Here is a 17,744-nt window from a genome sequence, read left to right as displayed (position 1 = left end):
CGGATTAAGGTAGGGCTTTGTTAATGCGAGTCTTAAAGAGGCCCGTAGTATATGGAGGAGGAAAAACAGATGCCGGTAACTCGTTCCACATACGAGCCGTACTACACGAAAACGAGTCGAAGAAGCGGCCTGTTCACGGGAAGCCAACATCAACTGTGAACGGGTATTCCGCTCGTGTACGTCAAGTATCACGCACGTGCTACGGTGCACCTGGGATCAATGCTGCTGGCTACTTAGAGCAGGCTCCATTAAAATACCTCTAAAACAGAATCAGCATGCCGACATTACGACTGTGCAGTAGAGATGGCAATCGGTCTGTTAACAAAGGATTGTCAATCAGACGGACCGCCCTCCTTTGCACAGATTCAAGTAAGTTTATCTAGTACTGTAAAGCTCCAGCCCAGAGGTGGCTCCCAAATTCAATTGTTGGGCTTACTTGAGATTTGCATAGGGTTAGCAGCTGGTTACTATTGAATATTCTGCTAGCCTTACACAAGACGGCCAGTTTATTGGAAGCCAGATTTAGACAAATAAATTTTCTTTACTGATGTGTAGCGATGCTACGAGATTCATCTAGAACGTCTCGTCAATACAAAAAACATCGCAACTGGAACACTCCAGACAATGCGAAGAACTAGATTCCCAAAGATGTACAATATGCAATTTTTGATTGGCCTCCAGAAAGATTTGTTCGTGTGTAGGGTATAGACAGCCTCTGTGGTCGTGCTGCGAGGTTCTTGCAATCCTGAGGTCGCGGGTTTAAATCCCGGCAGGCACAAGTACATTTTATTTAATTGATTCCTGTTAATTCACAATTAAATAATTACAAATAACATAAGTTATATGCGGCACGTTCCAGAGTGTAAGATACTCTCAGTATCGCCTTGGTATAAGACCACCATCCATTCAGAATTGAAATATGGCTTGAAATATTTTAAGCCGTGTTTGGTGATCAAATCTGAATAGCCAGGTGCTTCGGTACCTTCGTCTCTCTCATCTCCTTCTCCTCCCCACTACCTTCAATCTCACAACATGCACCAATTGGGGATGCCATAGTCTCACTGGCTCTAGGCGGTTGGTAGCAGTTAAGACCCATGTGCCGCATTCACATAAAAAACCTCACCTATTCCTGGTTTGTGACGTAAAATTGTTGTTGGTATTATATAGTATAGGTATGATATTATAGAGAGACCAGATTTCTTACAAGAAGTGGGAAGGTTGACAGAAATTTTAAAAGCAGGGTAAATGAAGGTAACTCCATTAATGGAAGACTGAACGTGGTTGGTGCTAACAAAAAAATGCCCAAAGAAGCGAAGCTAGCAGTCCACAACGGAGTGCTAGCTTCTAGAAATGACTTTATTTAATTAAATAATAAAAAAACTCTTTATTTTAAATATGTATTTCTTTTGTTTAATATTTTGAGAAATTTAATAATTTTTCACTTCAATAACGGTGCTCATCCGAAATGTGAATTTATGAGAGTCCCTAAAATTGACAGTGTTTGTTTTTGAAAGGCAATGATCCTGAGGAAAATATTTATATAAATAATTTCAGCTTCAAAAATACTACAATATCTAGGGTATTTTCACAATTGGTCGCAATTGGTTCTTTATTGTGTGTGAAGAGGAAGCTACAAGCATAAAATGTCTATATTCTTGGTATGCCTTATATTGTAGGTAATAGGCATTTATTTTGTAAATAATTTTATAAGAAAGCCAAAAACTTAATCAAGGGAAAGTTTCCCTTATGTCAATATATATCAATGCCTAGGATGTGGCTTCATATAAATATCCAAAATAAAACGGCAATGAATAATCTCATTATTTATTAACATCTTTCATCTCTGCTATAAGGTTGACTTGCTGTCTCTCGTACTCTTGCATTTTCGACTTGGGCAGGAACCTTCTAAGAGGAGGTGAAATGAGTCTCGGATCCAGAAGAGATAGGTCCTGAGACCCTGTCAGAAGGCTTACCAGCATCCCTATGCCTACTGCAAGGATGGTGCCAAATGAAGTGAGGTACATGAAGGAGAGTTTGTAAAGGAAGAATACGTCTTCTCCTTCTTCAGCCTCTGGAACGCTGCAAAGAATTAAGAAGGTATTAATTATTAGTATTTCAGAAATTACGTTTTAATCTTTAAAGGAAATAAATCTTTATTAGGAAATAGAATACTGGAAGATAAATCTGGACTTTTAGGCGATCGTAAAATACCTGATATTGTAATCCAAATTTTTCCAACAAATAAAAAAGATAAAACGTTTGTTTTATAAGCAAATGCTTCGATGTGATGGATTTTCTATTGATGAACAGTCATTTGCTCAGATTTTTTTAATGTTATTTGATTTTAAATCAGGTTCATAATCGTATTTGTATTAATTTTGGTCTGACCTCCACAAAAATAGAAAGAAACGAAAGACTTTTTTAACGGTTTAAAAAAAAATCTGATCTCACAACCATACGTTCAAACGTACTTTACCAAATCAATTCGAAGTCCCACAAGGAAGTGTCCTTGGCCTTTTTGTGTTTCCATAACTGGAAAACTAATATCTTGTGCAGATGACACTGTTTATAGTTCAACATAAAAATTGTAAATGAAATTCGACATCGCACAAAACGACACAGGCCTTGTAAAGAATTGGTAAAATAATTATCTCTTTACTTTCAATGCTGGAAAAACTAAATTTTTAAGCTTCAATCTGTCCGCTGCAACCCAACCTATTAGCAATATAAAAATATTAATTTACTCCTGTCCAAGACCTGATTCTTCTTATAATTGCCCAAACTTGGAACAAGTCACCAATATAAAATATCAAGGGGTCTTGATTGATCAACATCTACTTAGCATCTATGGATAGGATCAGCACCCCGGATTCGAAAGCTATCTTATGTTTTTAGAACGCTTAAAATATCCTCACTCTTACAACACTTAAATCAGTATACTACACTCTCTGCCAATCTTTACTAACATACAGCTTCATAATTTGGGGTGACTAAGCTCTAAATATGGTAATACATGTTATGAACAAGCGACCGTTCGAGTTTTTATTGAGTATAATGTCTTAAATATTCGTCAATTTCATGTAAAATTTATCTAACACATTTCTTTTACAAATACAATATCATTTATATCTTCAACCTCGTCCCTGATTACATAAAAACCGAAACCCAACTCCATACTTTCAAAACACAAATAATTCTATGGATCTCTACATCTGCAATACATTTTAATCATAACACCCATATATTCTACACTCTGACCACCTAATATCCCTTCACACATCTACATACACATTCCTTATCCATACACATTCCTTATCCAGTTTTCTCAATAAGATTAACATATAATATAAAATATTTAAAAATGATGTATTTATTTATTATTTTTACTATGAACATCTAAATTACTATTTGGAACCATGCAATTTAATCATATATTATTAATCTTGCGTTTTTTTACGATGAAAATCATATTGAAAACATTTCTTACCTTTGAGTGAAATTAGTGAGCATTAAATTATTTCCAAATCCATATTCACACGTATTAGGCACCCCAGGATATATTGGCTTCTGCGCGTGGTGTATATTAGAATTGCTCTGGCCGATGGCGATCCAAGTCAGGAAGGCTATCGCACTGCATGCCCCGGTCAGAGCTCCCTTGGTGGTTGCAAACGGTACCAGGATGCCGAGAATGAACACCGAGAACATAGGGGCACCTGTTATGGAGCCGACTGTGTAAGCAACCTGAAAACAATCATAAAATAATCGGAAGTATATAAATCAGGCTTTAATTTTAAGTGCCAACTTTTTTGAACAATTACAAATTTGACAGACTCTTGAAATCTGAAGGGGTGAACGGACTGGGGTGAAGGGGTGAGATATTATTAAGAATAATTTAGGATATAATGAGCTCGACTAGCAAGCTCGAGGTCGCGGATTAGAATCCCGGCGTCCTATAGTAAATTTTATTTGATTTATTTGCGTTATTTTAATTTACTCATTTAAAAATAATATTAGGTATATTTGCGGCACTTTCCAGAGTGGAAAAAAACTCTATGTATCACCCTGGTGTGAGACCACCATTCAGAATTGAATCGTTGCTTGAAATGGCTTTCGCCGTGTTTGGTGACCAGATCTGAATAGCCAGTTACTTTCCCGCCTTCCTTTTTCCCATATTCTTCCCCTCCCAGCTGCTTAAACTTCACAACATACTTTAATTAGGAATATTATTGTTCCGTCACGCCGATTGCTTTTGACAGGCCGTGTGCTAACAAATAGTATGGTCAGAATTTGAACTGTACAGTTTAAACTCGCACACGTCAGCTATAACCACGGAGGGCCGTGAGCCGAACAGTCGCACAAAAACCGTTCGTCCTGTCAAAACCAATGTGTACACCATCGCCGGTTGTTAATCGGAATAATCACTTAATACGTATTTTATCGCAATTTAATTTAAAATAAAGACTGCTAACGAACCACGATCACCGTCCCAGTGCTGACAGATGAGTCTCACCATGCAGATTTCATTCGCCACCCGGTAAGTTGATTGTGAATTAACCTTACGAATTGTGTTTTCGCATTCACCTGTCACAAGCCATACACTTCATTTATGCTTTATCTTTGTGGAATAGCCCTTTGAAGTACGGCTATCCCAACCCTTGTTCGTTCCTCGAACAATTATAGTCAGTAATTATATTCCAGACGGTTGAGAGCAGTTGGGAATCTTGTGCGGTACGCATAAAAAAAGGATCACAAGTGATCCCTAAACAAAATGGGAATGAATGAGATGTTCGAATCCCCACGAGCCCCTTCCAATCTTCATTAAACAGACTCTAATGAGGTTATTTTGATGTTAAAAGCTTATTAACCATGGAAGAAAACCACTTTCCACTTAAAAAAACTGAAGGCCATTCCAGAAGAAAGACGTCCAGTGGGATGCCCCAGGCAAAGCGATGAAAATAAATTCCAGATTTCAGTCCTGTCGGAAGCCATTGATGAGTTGTAATTAGTCAATGCCGGAGGCCGCTAATACATCGCAGGAGAAGGACCCGAATATAACAAAGCGAAAATAATGATATGAGATGACATTCCCAAAAGTAGATCAAACTGTCAATGCATGAATAACATTCTTCGGCGAAGCAGTGATAAGGTTTGTGAAAAAGCCATTGATTGTCTTACCGAAAGAACACTGCCCATTCTCTCAGCTAACAACACCATGAGGACTGCAAATAGGCCAAAGGCCACGACTATCACCTTCATCACTACTACTTAACAGAGAGACCTCAAATTGTAAAATTAAACCAAACCTTTAGTACACCACTAACAAGTACATTTGGCATTCCTCAAGGCACGGTCCTCGGACCATTACTATTTCTAATGTATGTAAATGACATTTTCCAACAGAAAATCAAAGGTGAATTAATCTCTTATGCTGATGATACTGTCTTATTAATAAAAGGTCAAACATGGGAACTAGTTAACAAACTTGCAAATGAATGTATTAATATCTTAAAATCATGGTTTGATAATAACCTACTCACACTTAATGCCAAAAAAACAACATATGTATTATTTTCACTACAAAAAATACCTAAACACAAAGTAAATATCATAATCCATAATGAAAATTGTGACAATGTCAACTGTAAACTACTTAATCCTATTTGTACTGTAATCAACTCTTCTTCTGAAATTAAATATCTTGGTGTGATCATCGATGAAAATTTGAAATGGAAAAGCCATATTACGGAGTTAGTAAAGAGAATAAGGAAATGTATATATATATTTGTTAGGTTAAGAAATATTTTAAATGTGAAAATACTAAAAAATGTATATTATGCTCTTGTCCACTCCCTGCTTATTTACGGAATCATAGGTTGGGGAGGATCTTATAAAAACAACCTACACTCAGTAAAAGTCTCACAAAAAATTATTATAAAGGTAATACTTAAAAAAAACTCTACTTTCCCAACAAAATTGCTTTTTAAATTGTTTCCAGTACCAAATATTGATGATATATTTAAGCAAACTTCAATTATAAAAATGTGTAAAGAAAAAAATAACACAGAATATCAAGAATTTTACAAACTGATGAGAAATGGAAATCAATTTATTACGCCAATCTTTAAAACAACTCAAATGCAAAACCATTATATTTACCAAGCCATAAAAAACTACAATAATCTCCCTTCTGAATTGCGCTGTATTACGAACCAACAAGAACAAATAAATAAAATCAAACTTTTTTTCCAAAAAAACTTATGTTAAAAAAAATATGTATATATATGTATATATATATATAATATTTATATTTTACACATAACATTGAATCTAAGTAAGAATCGTGGCTCCCTTATCAGGCACAAGAGCTCCTCTTTTCTGATAAGGTATACATGACCAACTATGTACCTAAATATGATATATTGCAAAATATGTATGATTTAATGTAACTATGATCTATATTAAAATAATAAAAAAAAAAAAAAAAAAAAATCATGATAGTGGCCCTCATGTCCGAGGAGTTCTTCTTTTTGATGTAGTCTTCGTAAACGGTACCAGCCAGGGTGTTGAGAATTGATGACATAGAGCTAGATAAAGAACCATCCAGAAAAAAATACTAAACATGGTTAAAGTCAATTCAAGCAACGTTTTGAGTCTGAATTTTTGTATTCCGCCAGGACGATACTGAGAGATTGAATCTTCTTCTTAAACAAATATTTGAAAGTTCATATTTTATACGTGTTATTTTATACGGATTCTGTATTTGAAAACGTTAATGGCATATAATGTATAATAACACAAGAAGTGATCGATACTTAAATATCCAATAAGAAAATGTGATTACGAAATTCAAATGGGGTGGAGATCGAAGATGTCGGGCGAAATGATGTAAGTGAAACAGAGCACATGACTATCGAGCTCATTGGAAGATGTCGGGCGAGTGTAAGTGAAACAGAGCACATGACTATCGGGCTCATTGGAAGATGTCGGGCGAGTGTAAGTGAAACAGAGCACATGACTATCGGGCTCATTGGAAGATGTCGGGCGAGTGTAAGTGAAACAGAGCACATGACTATCGGGCTCATTGGAAGATGTCGGGCGAGTGTAAGTGAAACAGAGCACATGACTATCGGGCTCATTGGAAGATGTCGGGCGAGTGTAAGTGAAACAGAGCACATGACTATCGGGCTCATTGGAATATTTATTTCCATTCAAATTTGTATGAAAGGCATATCTATTGTGATTATTTAATCTTTGGTTAAAGGTATCTTTAAGTCGACTAACACAATTTGTAATTTGGATATGTGTCCGTTATGCTTAAAAATATGCTTGACACAATTTGTTCAAAAACAAAATAGGTTCCATTGGCAGAATCACAATTCTCCCGACTGTGATAAAATCATTAGTTATTAAAGTTTATTCGAATAAATTAAAGTTCTTTCACGGCTTCAACATTATCTTTGTGACCGTAAAATGTCTTAACTATACTCACAATAAAATTCATATTTACACAACAAAAATACCACAGCTTTGCAACTAATTCATTATTTTTAGAACATGTGCACATTATTTGTTAAATTAATCAAAAAATCAAAAAGATTCACTTAGAATTTTGAAATATACTGATATAATCCACTGAAGAGATAAACCGATATAATTGTTGAGAGGGCGTGTTTGTGTGCCCGAAATAAAGTAAATTTTCTATTACTTGTGAAAATGAAATTGAAAAATTTTGTTCAAATATGTAAACTCATTCATGCATTTCATTGGGGCCTAGGAGCTGAAATGTCTAGTTAAATAGTGATATTCACAGTTTTATGAATTTTCTGTTTAGCCTCTTTAGCTAATCCATAGCCAACAAAAGGGGATCATGAGGTTTTCCCTCAGGGCCAAGGTCATCTTTGGGGATACCGTTTGGAGGGTGTAATATTATGTTACCTCAAGGCAGCGCTGAAAACTCCTGCTACGAACAACCCAGGTAAAGCTGGAATGTGTCCCACCTTGTCCAGTACAAAGTATGGGTACATCTGGTCTGCTCTGGAAACCAGCTGGAAAGAGAAAATCTATGTTCCAAAATGTGAGTTAATAATATTGAGTTGCGCATGACGAACCACACACAATAACAATGTTCGTTTCAGCATTGCTTATTTGTTGTATTTCTGGTTGTTCATAAAATGTTCACATATTGAGCAAGAACAACCAAAATGCCATATTATTATTAATCAATTAGACGACTAATAATAAGAAGGAAAATAAAATGATATATGCAAGCACAATATAATGCCAGAAAGCAGCAGAGTCCACTAGAATAAATCAGAATAGAATGCAAGCATGTAGTGAAAAATAGGGTGCATGCAAGTAGAAGAAGAGTATTCGAAATAAGCAGAATACGAAACAGCCAAGAAAGCAAAAAAACATGAAATGGCAGAATAACATATAAGCTAATAGAAAAGAAATAAAATAAAATAACAGAAGGGATCATAAGCTAAATTGTAGTACCGGGACTGACCGAAACTCGCATTATGAAATAGTAAATTATATTATTTTACAAGCAATAATTATTCGCCTGAAACACTCATCCACATTGAAAAATCTCCTGATAAAAGATACATGACGCCAACGGGACTCGAACCCGTGTCCTTTCGATTTCCGGTCGACAGCTCTGACCACTGAGCTATGGCGGCTTATCTCTTACCCGCGAAATGATTCAATATATACAAGTGTTTCATTCAACAATTACTGCTTGTTACATTTTTTCACCTGAAAACAACCAACTTTATTTTATATGAGAAAGGCATTGTAAGTGCTAACTCTCTCACTAGATAGCGTCGAGACAAATTGTCTACATTTTTAGGTGAAATACTTGAACATTTCGCGGGTAAGAGATAAGCCGCCATAGCTCAGTGGTCAGAGCTGTCGACCGGAAATCGAAGGGACACGGGTTCGAGTCCCGTTGGCGTCATGTATCTTTTATCAGGAGATTTTTCAATGTGGATGAGTGTTTCAGGCGAATAATTATTGCTTGTAAAATAATTGTTACCCTTTGTGCTATGCATAAAAAATCTTGTCTTAAAACATTAGTTTACCAAAAAAATAATAAGTAAATTATATGTTATCACGAAGCTCGTTTAGTACACGTGCACCAAGGCTAATTTAAGCATAAATTTTCCTAGGCATCAAGGAAAATTCATTACTCTGAACCAAACTGTCAGGCACACTTTATAAATATTACATTCGTGTACGTCTGCTACATCTAAATTAAATAAAACAAGCTAACCAACAGTTTATCTTCCACAAAAACTAAACACTTCCTAAGGAGGTCCCCAAAAAAGGATACTGGAACCGTTTATGAATAGATCAATAAGGCGTCAATGATAAGCCTCGTTTCGTAAGTTGTTACCTTTCTTTCAATTGGATCACATCCATAGTAAACTGCGTACTTGAGAATTCCGCCGTAAACACTTAGGGTAAGTAGAAATACCATTCCAATGTAGTAGTACGCAAGGACTCTGAAAAAAAAATCGTTACATTATTTGATAAAACGAAGTTGATGTTTTTAAATAACAAATTGTATTGTATGATATGATTTGAGATTTTCATGGCCAAAATAATTATTTTGATTTATTTTTCAGGTATTGTACCACTTTACCCAATGTTTTGGATAGCATTTAATTAATAAATCGCTTACTTATTAGCATCACGCTGTGTCGGCACAGCAATAAATCTCTGAACGCTTCCTTGATGGGAAACTATTGTAGCGGTCCAGGTAAAGATAGAACCAATGAAGACGGTCCAAAATGTGTTTCGTTGGAACGGATTGGGATCCATACTGCAAAAAAACTTCACATTTTAAATTATTTGTAATTAGGGCAAGGCTATTGCTCATCTAGACACAGAAGAAAAATGCTAAAAACACAATCGTGAAAGCCGCGAGTTCCTCCTAGTTACTTTATTTTTCTTTTATACTGTGACAATTTGCTATATGACTACATAGTAGGTGGAACGAAATTTTTTCTGTTTGTTGTTGCTGTTGTAGGTCATATGTTCTTTGTTTGCTCCACGATTTAGTGTAACATTCCTAATCTTCAATATCACAATAATATTCTTATGCAAGAGTAAAAAATAATACACCTCATTTATTTAAAAAAAAATACATAATTCCATTCTGAGTTTTATCAACCCAACTTCTTGCATTTTTCTATTTAGTGATAAAAAAAGTATAGCTTAAATTACACAGACAGTTCCCTCTCTTTCTCGTTATAATGTGATAAAAAGAAAGGTTATGATAGAGCTCTCAGTCGCAGGACTACGGAAAACTCTTTCATAGCGCTCCTACATGTTTGCAGCGATTCGACAATAAAAAGATCTTGAAAACGTTTTTGTACTTGCTTAAAAATGTCGAGTTTCCCTCCAGAATATGCCATTTCTAGAACTTTGGGTAGTCCACCTACATTGATGGTTCCAATGACTACAATAGCAATGCAAGCCACTATTGTCACTATGGTTTGTAGAAAGTCCGTCCATACTACTGCCTTTAAACCACCCTGTTTAAATAAAGGAATTGTTATCATAATTTTTCCACGCAAACTCTTATATCGGTTTGATTTGGTATGTATTAAACATTACAATATCATTTTACAATAACCACTTACAAGCATAGTGTAGAACACGCAGATAGTAGAAACTCCAATGGATATAAAATGAAGATTGATTCCAGTAACTGAAAAGTAAAAAAATAAGCCTTGAATTCATTCGAAGAACATACATTTATTGAAAAAGAACAAGAACAAGAAGAAAAAAAATATAAGAAGAAAAATAAAATGAAATGATGTAGATATCAAAGAAGAAGATTTAAATTAATTCATTATTTGTCCTCGGGTTTAAATGGGTTTCAGCTGAAATAAAACATCCAATGAATTTGATAACGTACCTTGATTGAGTGCCAGTGATGGTATGTAGATTACAATAGGTAAATACGTAAGGCATTTGCAGATGAACAAAATTGAAGCAAATTTCCTGACTGACTTTGAAAACCGTAATTCTAAATACTGTGGAGAGAAACATATTAATCTTATCATTTATGTTTCTGATGACTTAAAAAAATAAGATTTTTGAAGCACAGGTCTACTTTATTACTATGGCTATTAACTTTAAAAAGATTCCCTGGTTCCGAATAACCAGACCACTTTAAGTTATATTGTTAAATACGTATATAATGAGACAAAGTGTTTATCAATTTTAAGAAAATTCACATTTCTGGGAGGAATTTTGTTTTTCTGATAGTAGGGATAACACATGAAATATATTGATCAAGTGAAATCCAACAGCCTCATATTCAGGGAATAAATAGGAAGCAATGATCCAGAAATAAATATCTGAAACTGGAGCAATAATATGTAAAACAGAAGCAAAAACATAGAATGAAATGTCATAGTATAGTTGGGAGTGCCCAGGTATTTAACATGTTGAGTTAATTCTTTATTCTCGGATAAAAATTTGATTACCTCGTAGGCGCTAGAGATGTTGATGTTACACAGCACAGGAAGGAAGAAACACGAAGAGACCAAGCACACGACAAGAAGGGAAATGCATATGACCCAGTATGTCGCAGTGTCAGTGTATACTTCTGAGGGAACTCCTATTAGGGTTATTCCAGATATGTGGCTAGAAAAAATAAAATCCTTTAATAAAAATACAGCCAAATCAAATTCTCTCAAAATGGGATATGGTGAGATTCATAAATAGGATGTTCACTGGTAAAGTGGATGGCAGTAGAAGCAGAAGAAGTTTATCGATGCGTTTGAGCTTATCAAGTAGTGCAAGTGAACAGAGTGGAAGAGCCTGGTTCATAGGGCGATTGGAGTGGATATCACAATTCAATCAGCAATGAGGCCCAAATAAATAAATAGATAAATCGTCTAGACTAGACCTTCAAGCTTTAGCAAGACCTACGAGGTATCGGATAAGCAGTCAATATGCATGACTTTTTGATTATGCAAAATGACTGGCTAATTAATGAATGCAGGTGAAATTATTAAGCCTTTAAGTTGAAAGCAATCGAATAAACGATCAATGTACGGTCGATCGCATAAAGAACGTCTTTCAATCCTACGATCATAGTTAATCTGCCTCCGTTCATTAATAAACCAAACCAATAAGTTTGTATAAAGAAAGATATTATTAAAAAAGTTGGGTACATCAGCAGTCACCCAAATTTAACTGACAGCCAAGGAGATTTGGCGGGTTTTATTCGGAATGTCTTTTCAATCTTTGACCGTGCTAGAGAATGTTGCTAACTGACCATAGATCACGATTTAGTCAATATCGTATTAACAAATTGCTTTATTTGGCTTTATTGATCGTCGGTGCTAGAACTTCTGGTAGGGTCTTGGAACCAATAATACATCGGCAAGGCAATACAAAAAATTAGAAGGCAATTGATTAAATTAATATCTTCACATAAAATAATTCACAGTCATCTTGATACCACGTCTTAGCAATATTGAAATAAATGTAGCCAATTGTTTACGACGCCATAGCATGTTTCACCTGAATATATTTAAAAATAATTACCCAAATGTGTCGACTAGATCAGTGTTCCGCAAACTTTTTATGTTCACGGTACACCTAACTAATCAAGAAATTTTAACGGTACACCAAAGAAAAAAAAACAAGGTAAATTTTGGATAGGATTGGCTAGGCTTATTACGAATAAAGGCGAACTTTGAGGTTAAACTACGAAAGCTGCATGTCATCATAATTTAACAAAACATCCCAGGTTTTGAATGGTTTGTTTGGCAAAGCAGGGTTTGTCTAACCGGGATTGTGTAATTATGATTGATATTTATCACATAACAGTGACAGAATGACCGCGAACTGTCACCGAATCGGTTCGAGAAGTGAATTTTATTTTTACGCAATTGATAATTAAAATGCATCTTTTTCCGCCGCCACCAAGCCAAAAAGTTTCCTTTTATAGTAATTACAGCATATCTAAAGTTTTTTTCTAAAAATTATTCGAAATAAGCGTGGCCACTCCGAACCAAAATTTACCAAAAACAATATTTTATTAATATTTATTATTAAAATCAATATAACATGAAAAGATGTTTAATGCGAAATGTGAGCCTGTTTAACTGAACACAGACGATCAAAATTTGGAACAATCGTTGATAACGCTGCTCGTATCTCTTCGTCGATCGTCCTCAGGCGTTCTCTTTTTTTTTTACTTTATCGTTGTGAGAGTTGAAAACCCCAATTCGCATAAATAGGTCGTGGCAAATAGTAATAGAATTGCAATAGCTCGCTTTGACAGCAGCGGATACTCATTTTTTACGTGGAGCCAAGTTTCTAGCTCTGTTTAATTTTAGTGTTCGATCAGTTTTAAGCTCCATGAATTCTTCCTGCTCGTTTATTGGTAAATGTCCAAGGGAAATGCTTTCCGAAAATGGATTTCTTACCCAGTCCATAGGTTGCAGGTCACACTTAGGAAAGTATGAGTTCATTTTTTCGGCTAACAGCTCCAAGTGTTTCACTATCAAAGCCTGCACTTTTTTTCTGAATCGGCAGCCATGATATTTGGAAACATTTCGTTACTACCATTGGTAGCGTGGCTGATCCATCGCACCAACTTAGCGCGAAAGCTTTCAATCTTGTCCGAAGACGTTAAAATGTTACAATTTCTTCCTTGCATTTTTTTGTTCAGCTCATTTAATTGAGCGAATATGTCCGCCAGATATGCAAGTTTTGCTACCCATTCTTCTTTTTTAAATAGAGAAGTAAAGTCTGAACCCTGGGTTTCTAGAAATGTCTGGGTCTCATTTTTCAGCTCTTAAATCCGAGAAAGCACTTTTCCGCGAGAAAGCCATCGTACTTCTGTATGAAACAGAAGTGACTGATGATCTGCTCCCATTTCCTGACACAATGCATTAAACAGACGAGAGTTCAGCGGTCGCGACTTCATGCAATTGACAATGTTGACGACTTCTTGTAAGACAGACAACAATTCATCAGGCAGAGATTTCGTCATCAGTGCCTCTCTGTGTAAAAAGCAATGTAAATTTTTAATATAAGGATTTTTTTCAGAAGCCCTGGTTATAAATCCCCTAATTTTTCCTGTCATAGCTGCTGCTCCGTCTGTGCAAATGCTTAAGCAGTTGCGCCATTCCAAATTATGTTCACTGAAGTACTGGTTTGTTACTCTGAATATTTCTTCTCCGGTGGTGTAACCAGGTAGTGGCAGACAAAATAAAAACTTCTCTTTTATTTCATATCGATCCGTGTACCTCACATTTGTGATGAGATGCGCGTGACCACTGATATCACTCGTCGACTTGTAGCGCGAAAACTCTACTTAGCCTTCATTTTTCAATTAACGTTGATTGAATGTCGGTGGATATTTCATTAATGCGACTTGCAGACTTTCTTTGCAGACAGGTAAAATTAAAGTTTCAGCGAGAGAATGAGGTTTCTTCGATTTAACCAGCATATTAGCGATCACGTAGCTTGCTTTGTGCGCTTTGCTTGATGTATTGAAAGACGAACTCATGAGAGTTACTTGTTTCTTAGACTGGTCTTTCATGCGTTGAAAGAAGGCTTTATCTTTGTGAGCCACCGATGGGTGTTTAGTTGTTAAATGTCGTGAATGTTTACTGGGCACCATCGAATTATTAGCCAAAGTTTCTCCACAAAACAAGACATTTTGGGATTGGGCACGATTCGTCACCGCAATATATAAAGCCATAACGCACAAAGCTCTCATCGTATTTCCGATCAAAAAGCTTAAGTTTTTTCTTTGTTGACTCTGCTTCTTCTTGGGAATCGATAGTTTCACTTGACAAACTTGCGGTACGTTTAACGAATTTATCCATTATATACACGTAATATGGGATATTTTTTTGCAGTTAAAAAAGTCAATTAAGTTCGCGACGACACAACCAAACTACTAGCATTAACGAATGACTACTAAACAAGCGGGCGCAACGTCGCCGTCGTAATTCGTAATGTTATGTTGTCACGCGCATAGTCACCCGATAGCTCGTGCGCAATCACGTGATAATGTAGCAATAGCACCCCACTTATGTAGTGTAGCACACGTGATAATGTAGCGTAGCGGCGTAGCACACGGCCACTTCGCAGCGATCGAGTCCCACCCACGCCACCTCAGGCCGCCGCGCCGCACAGAAAAGTAAAGACCGATTTACAGAGCACTTTGTGAGAAGTGACGCGGGACTCGCGGCACACTTACGAATGGCCACGGCACACCAGTGTGCCGCGGAGCACACTTTGCGGAACACTGGACTAGATAATAAGAGAGATAATTTTTACACATTAACAAAAAATGTCCTAATATTGCTAAAAAATATGTAACAATCGTTGAGCTAATTATATTATGTTTCAGTTGTGTATCTTTGTGTATCTTTTGTTTCTTGCCTCTCTGTATAATATTGTTTAAATGGATGAGTTTAAAAAATATATATTTTTATGTAGATATTATGAATAAGTCTGAGTAGTTTTTTGTATTTTTAAGTACCTAAATTTTTGCATATATATTGAGTTTTTATTGTTAGACTGGTGTAAAGAGAAGTGCATTGACGTTCAAAAAGATTACATGGAAAATATTTGGGAAATCGGTTTGTCGTTTACTACTATTGTCAGGATGACTGTAGTATTTGTTAATATATTACAGTAGAATGTATGTGACATTCAAATCTTCCGCAAACAAAACGCGATAACCGCTTTCATGATTTGTTTGATGCAGTAATTCTTAACACTACTCTACAGATAATATTATTTGATACCGGGTGCTTTAGGAATAAATAAATAATGATTTATTTAATAAATAATTACGTTAATATATTTTTAAAAATTAAACAACTCTCATACCCTTTTTCTAGAACTCTATATGGGCCGTCGCACAACTCTTCCTTGGAACATACTCCTTGCTTATTTCAATTCATTCATTGTCTCACATACTCATATATTGTACTCTTCTGTCATTCTGACATGATCTCACTGAAGCATTTATTATAAGATTTACTTCCTCGCTCATCTCCGACTTATTCTACCATTCACATTTTCGTAATATAGTCTTACTTCTTACACTTATTTATTTATTTAAAAAAAAACACAGTTTTTTACATAAAAAACATACTATGCACATCTCACTAGGGCATTCCTCTATCAAGATGTGCAGCTTTACAATTATATAATTAAAAAAATACATATATGTAAACTTAATATAATAATAAAATTAAATTTAAACCTAAAAAAGAAAAGTTTATGACACGGTCGTTTCGAGACCGGTAGACCACCATTCAGAATTGAAACGTTGCTCCAAATGGCTTTAGCCGTGTTTAGTGACTAGATCTGAATAGCCAGGTACTTCCCCACCTTCCTCTTTCCCTTCCCCACTTACCTTCAGCCTCACAACACCCCCCAATTGGGGATGCCATAGTCTCACTGGCTCCAGACGGGAGCAGTTGGGACTCTTGTGAGGTATTCACTATAAAAAAAAAAAAGACAAAATAAACAAAATTTTAGTAACAAATGTACGAAAAATAAAAACAAAAATGTCAACAAAAGAAGCATTGGTAAGTAAGTTGGCAACAATAATATTCTTCTGTTAACTAAAGTACAAGGTAACTGTGCTGGCTTATCAGACACAAGCATAGGGTAAGATATAATAGGTATTAATTGTGAAAATTCATTATATTTTTAATAATAAAACAAGAATTTTGTAATAATTAAAATATACGCAGAAATACATTACAAATCAAAAATTCACAATCATGTAGAAAAGATCCATTAGCAATTTCAGTAAAAATAGAAGCATATATAAACACACACTCATATTTTATATGAAGGCCACATTCATTAATCATCGGCCAGCCTCGTGCTCCTCTACTATATGCAAGAGTCGGTTTTACCCCGCGCTAAAAGATGTTTAACATAAAACATTAAATTAAATTGGGGCTGAAAGACGAAAGGGAACTTGAAATCTAATGAGTTGCAGAAAAATGGGATAATATCTTAAAAGTAGATATACATACCTTGCAACTAGTGACAAGCCGATAGGTAGAGCTTTCATGGACTTTCCCCCAAGCAAATATTCTGCAGGAGTACTCTGTCTACTGCCAAAACAGCCGAAGTAAACTCCAATCAGAGCAGAAGAGAGGAGCATCACGAAGAAGACAGAGTAATCCGTCCAGTCAAATAAAGCTAATTCTTGCTCGGCTATTTCAGTCACATTTTTTAACGATTCTTCCATCGTAAAATTCTAGAAGTACCTACCAAAATTTCTAACTATTCCAAAATCAACCATATGGTATAGCATATGGTTGATTTTGGAAGTTAAATTCGGGTAGGTGATTCAAAGTAGTTAAAACCACTTTGAATCACCTACCCGAATTTCAAAGTTTTGAACTTATACATACACTTTTGATACACTGCCTTCGACGTCGACGGTAAGATTTGAAATGATTCCATGTGATGTTAGAAAAGCTTCACAAGTGTTGGTTATCATTGTATCAAGCTGTCTTCTGACAGAAATGTTGTTACTAATGGCTGCGAATGTTTTTTTAAATTATTTATTTGTCTGTGGTGTATGTGTTAGATTGTATGTTCAAACAGTAACAGAAGTTCTACTAGAGTTTTGTGACGTGATTTGAAAATGTATACTTTTTGTGTTATAATCAGATAAGAATCTCAATTGCAGAGAATTTCTTGTGGAACTAATCAAATCTCTG

General features: G+C 35.5%; 1 protein-coding gene across 1 annotated transcript; it reads right to left on the bottom strand.

The window, feature by feature from the left end:
* Positions 1–1,820: 1,820 nt before the first annotated feature.
* LOC149413640 (sodium-coupled monocarboxylate transporter 1-like) lies at positions 1,821–17,266 on the bottom strand. The gene is made up of 13 exons (XM_089644446.1): positions 17,049–17,266; positions 11,502–11,661; positions 10,928–11,045; positions 10,650–10,717; positions 10,387–10,541; positions 9,686–9,826; positions 9,398–9,506; positions 7,936–8,045; positions 6,503–6,584; positions 6,399–6,405; positions 5,176–5,261; positions 3,488–3,741; positions 1,821–2,079 (listed from the first exon to the last, which is right to left on the bottom strand). The coding sequence occupies exons 1-13, from the start codon at positions 17,264–17,266 to the stop codon at positions 1,821–1,823; spliced, it is 1,767 nt and encodes a 588-aa protein (XP_089500572.1).
* Between the last annotated feature and the right edge of the window lie 478 nt (positions 17,267–17,744).

Source organism: Hesperophylax consimilis, chromosome 21, assembly GCF_061612785.1.
Source record: "Hesperophylax consimilis isolate HC1 chromosome 21, BYU_Hcon_1.0, whole genome shotgun sequence".
NCBI classification, from domain to species: Eukaryota; Metazoa; Arthropoda; class Insecta; order Trichoptera; family Limnephilidae; genus Hesperophylax; species Hesperophylax consimilis.
Note: the sequence above shows the minus strand (reverse complement) of the source record. Positions and strands in the feature narration are given on the sequence as shown.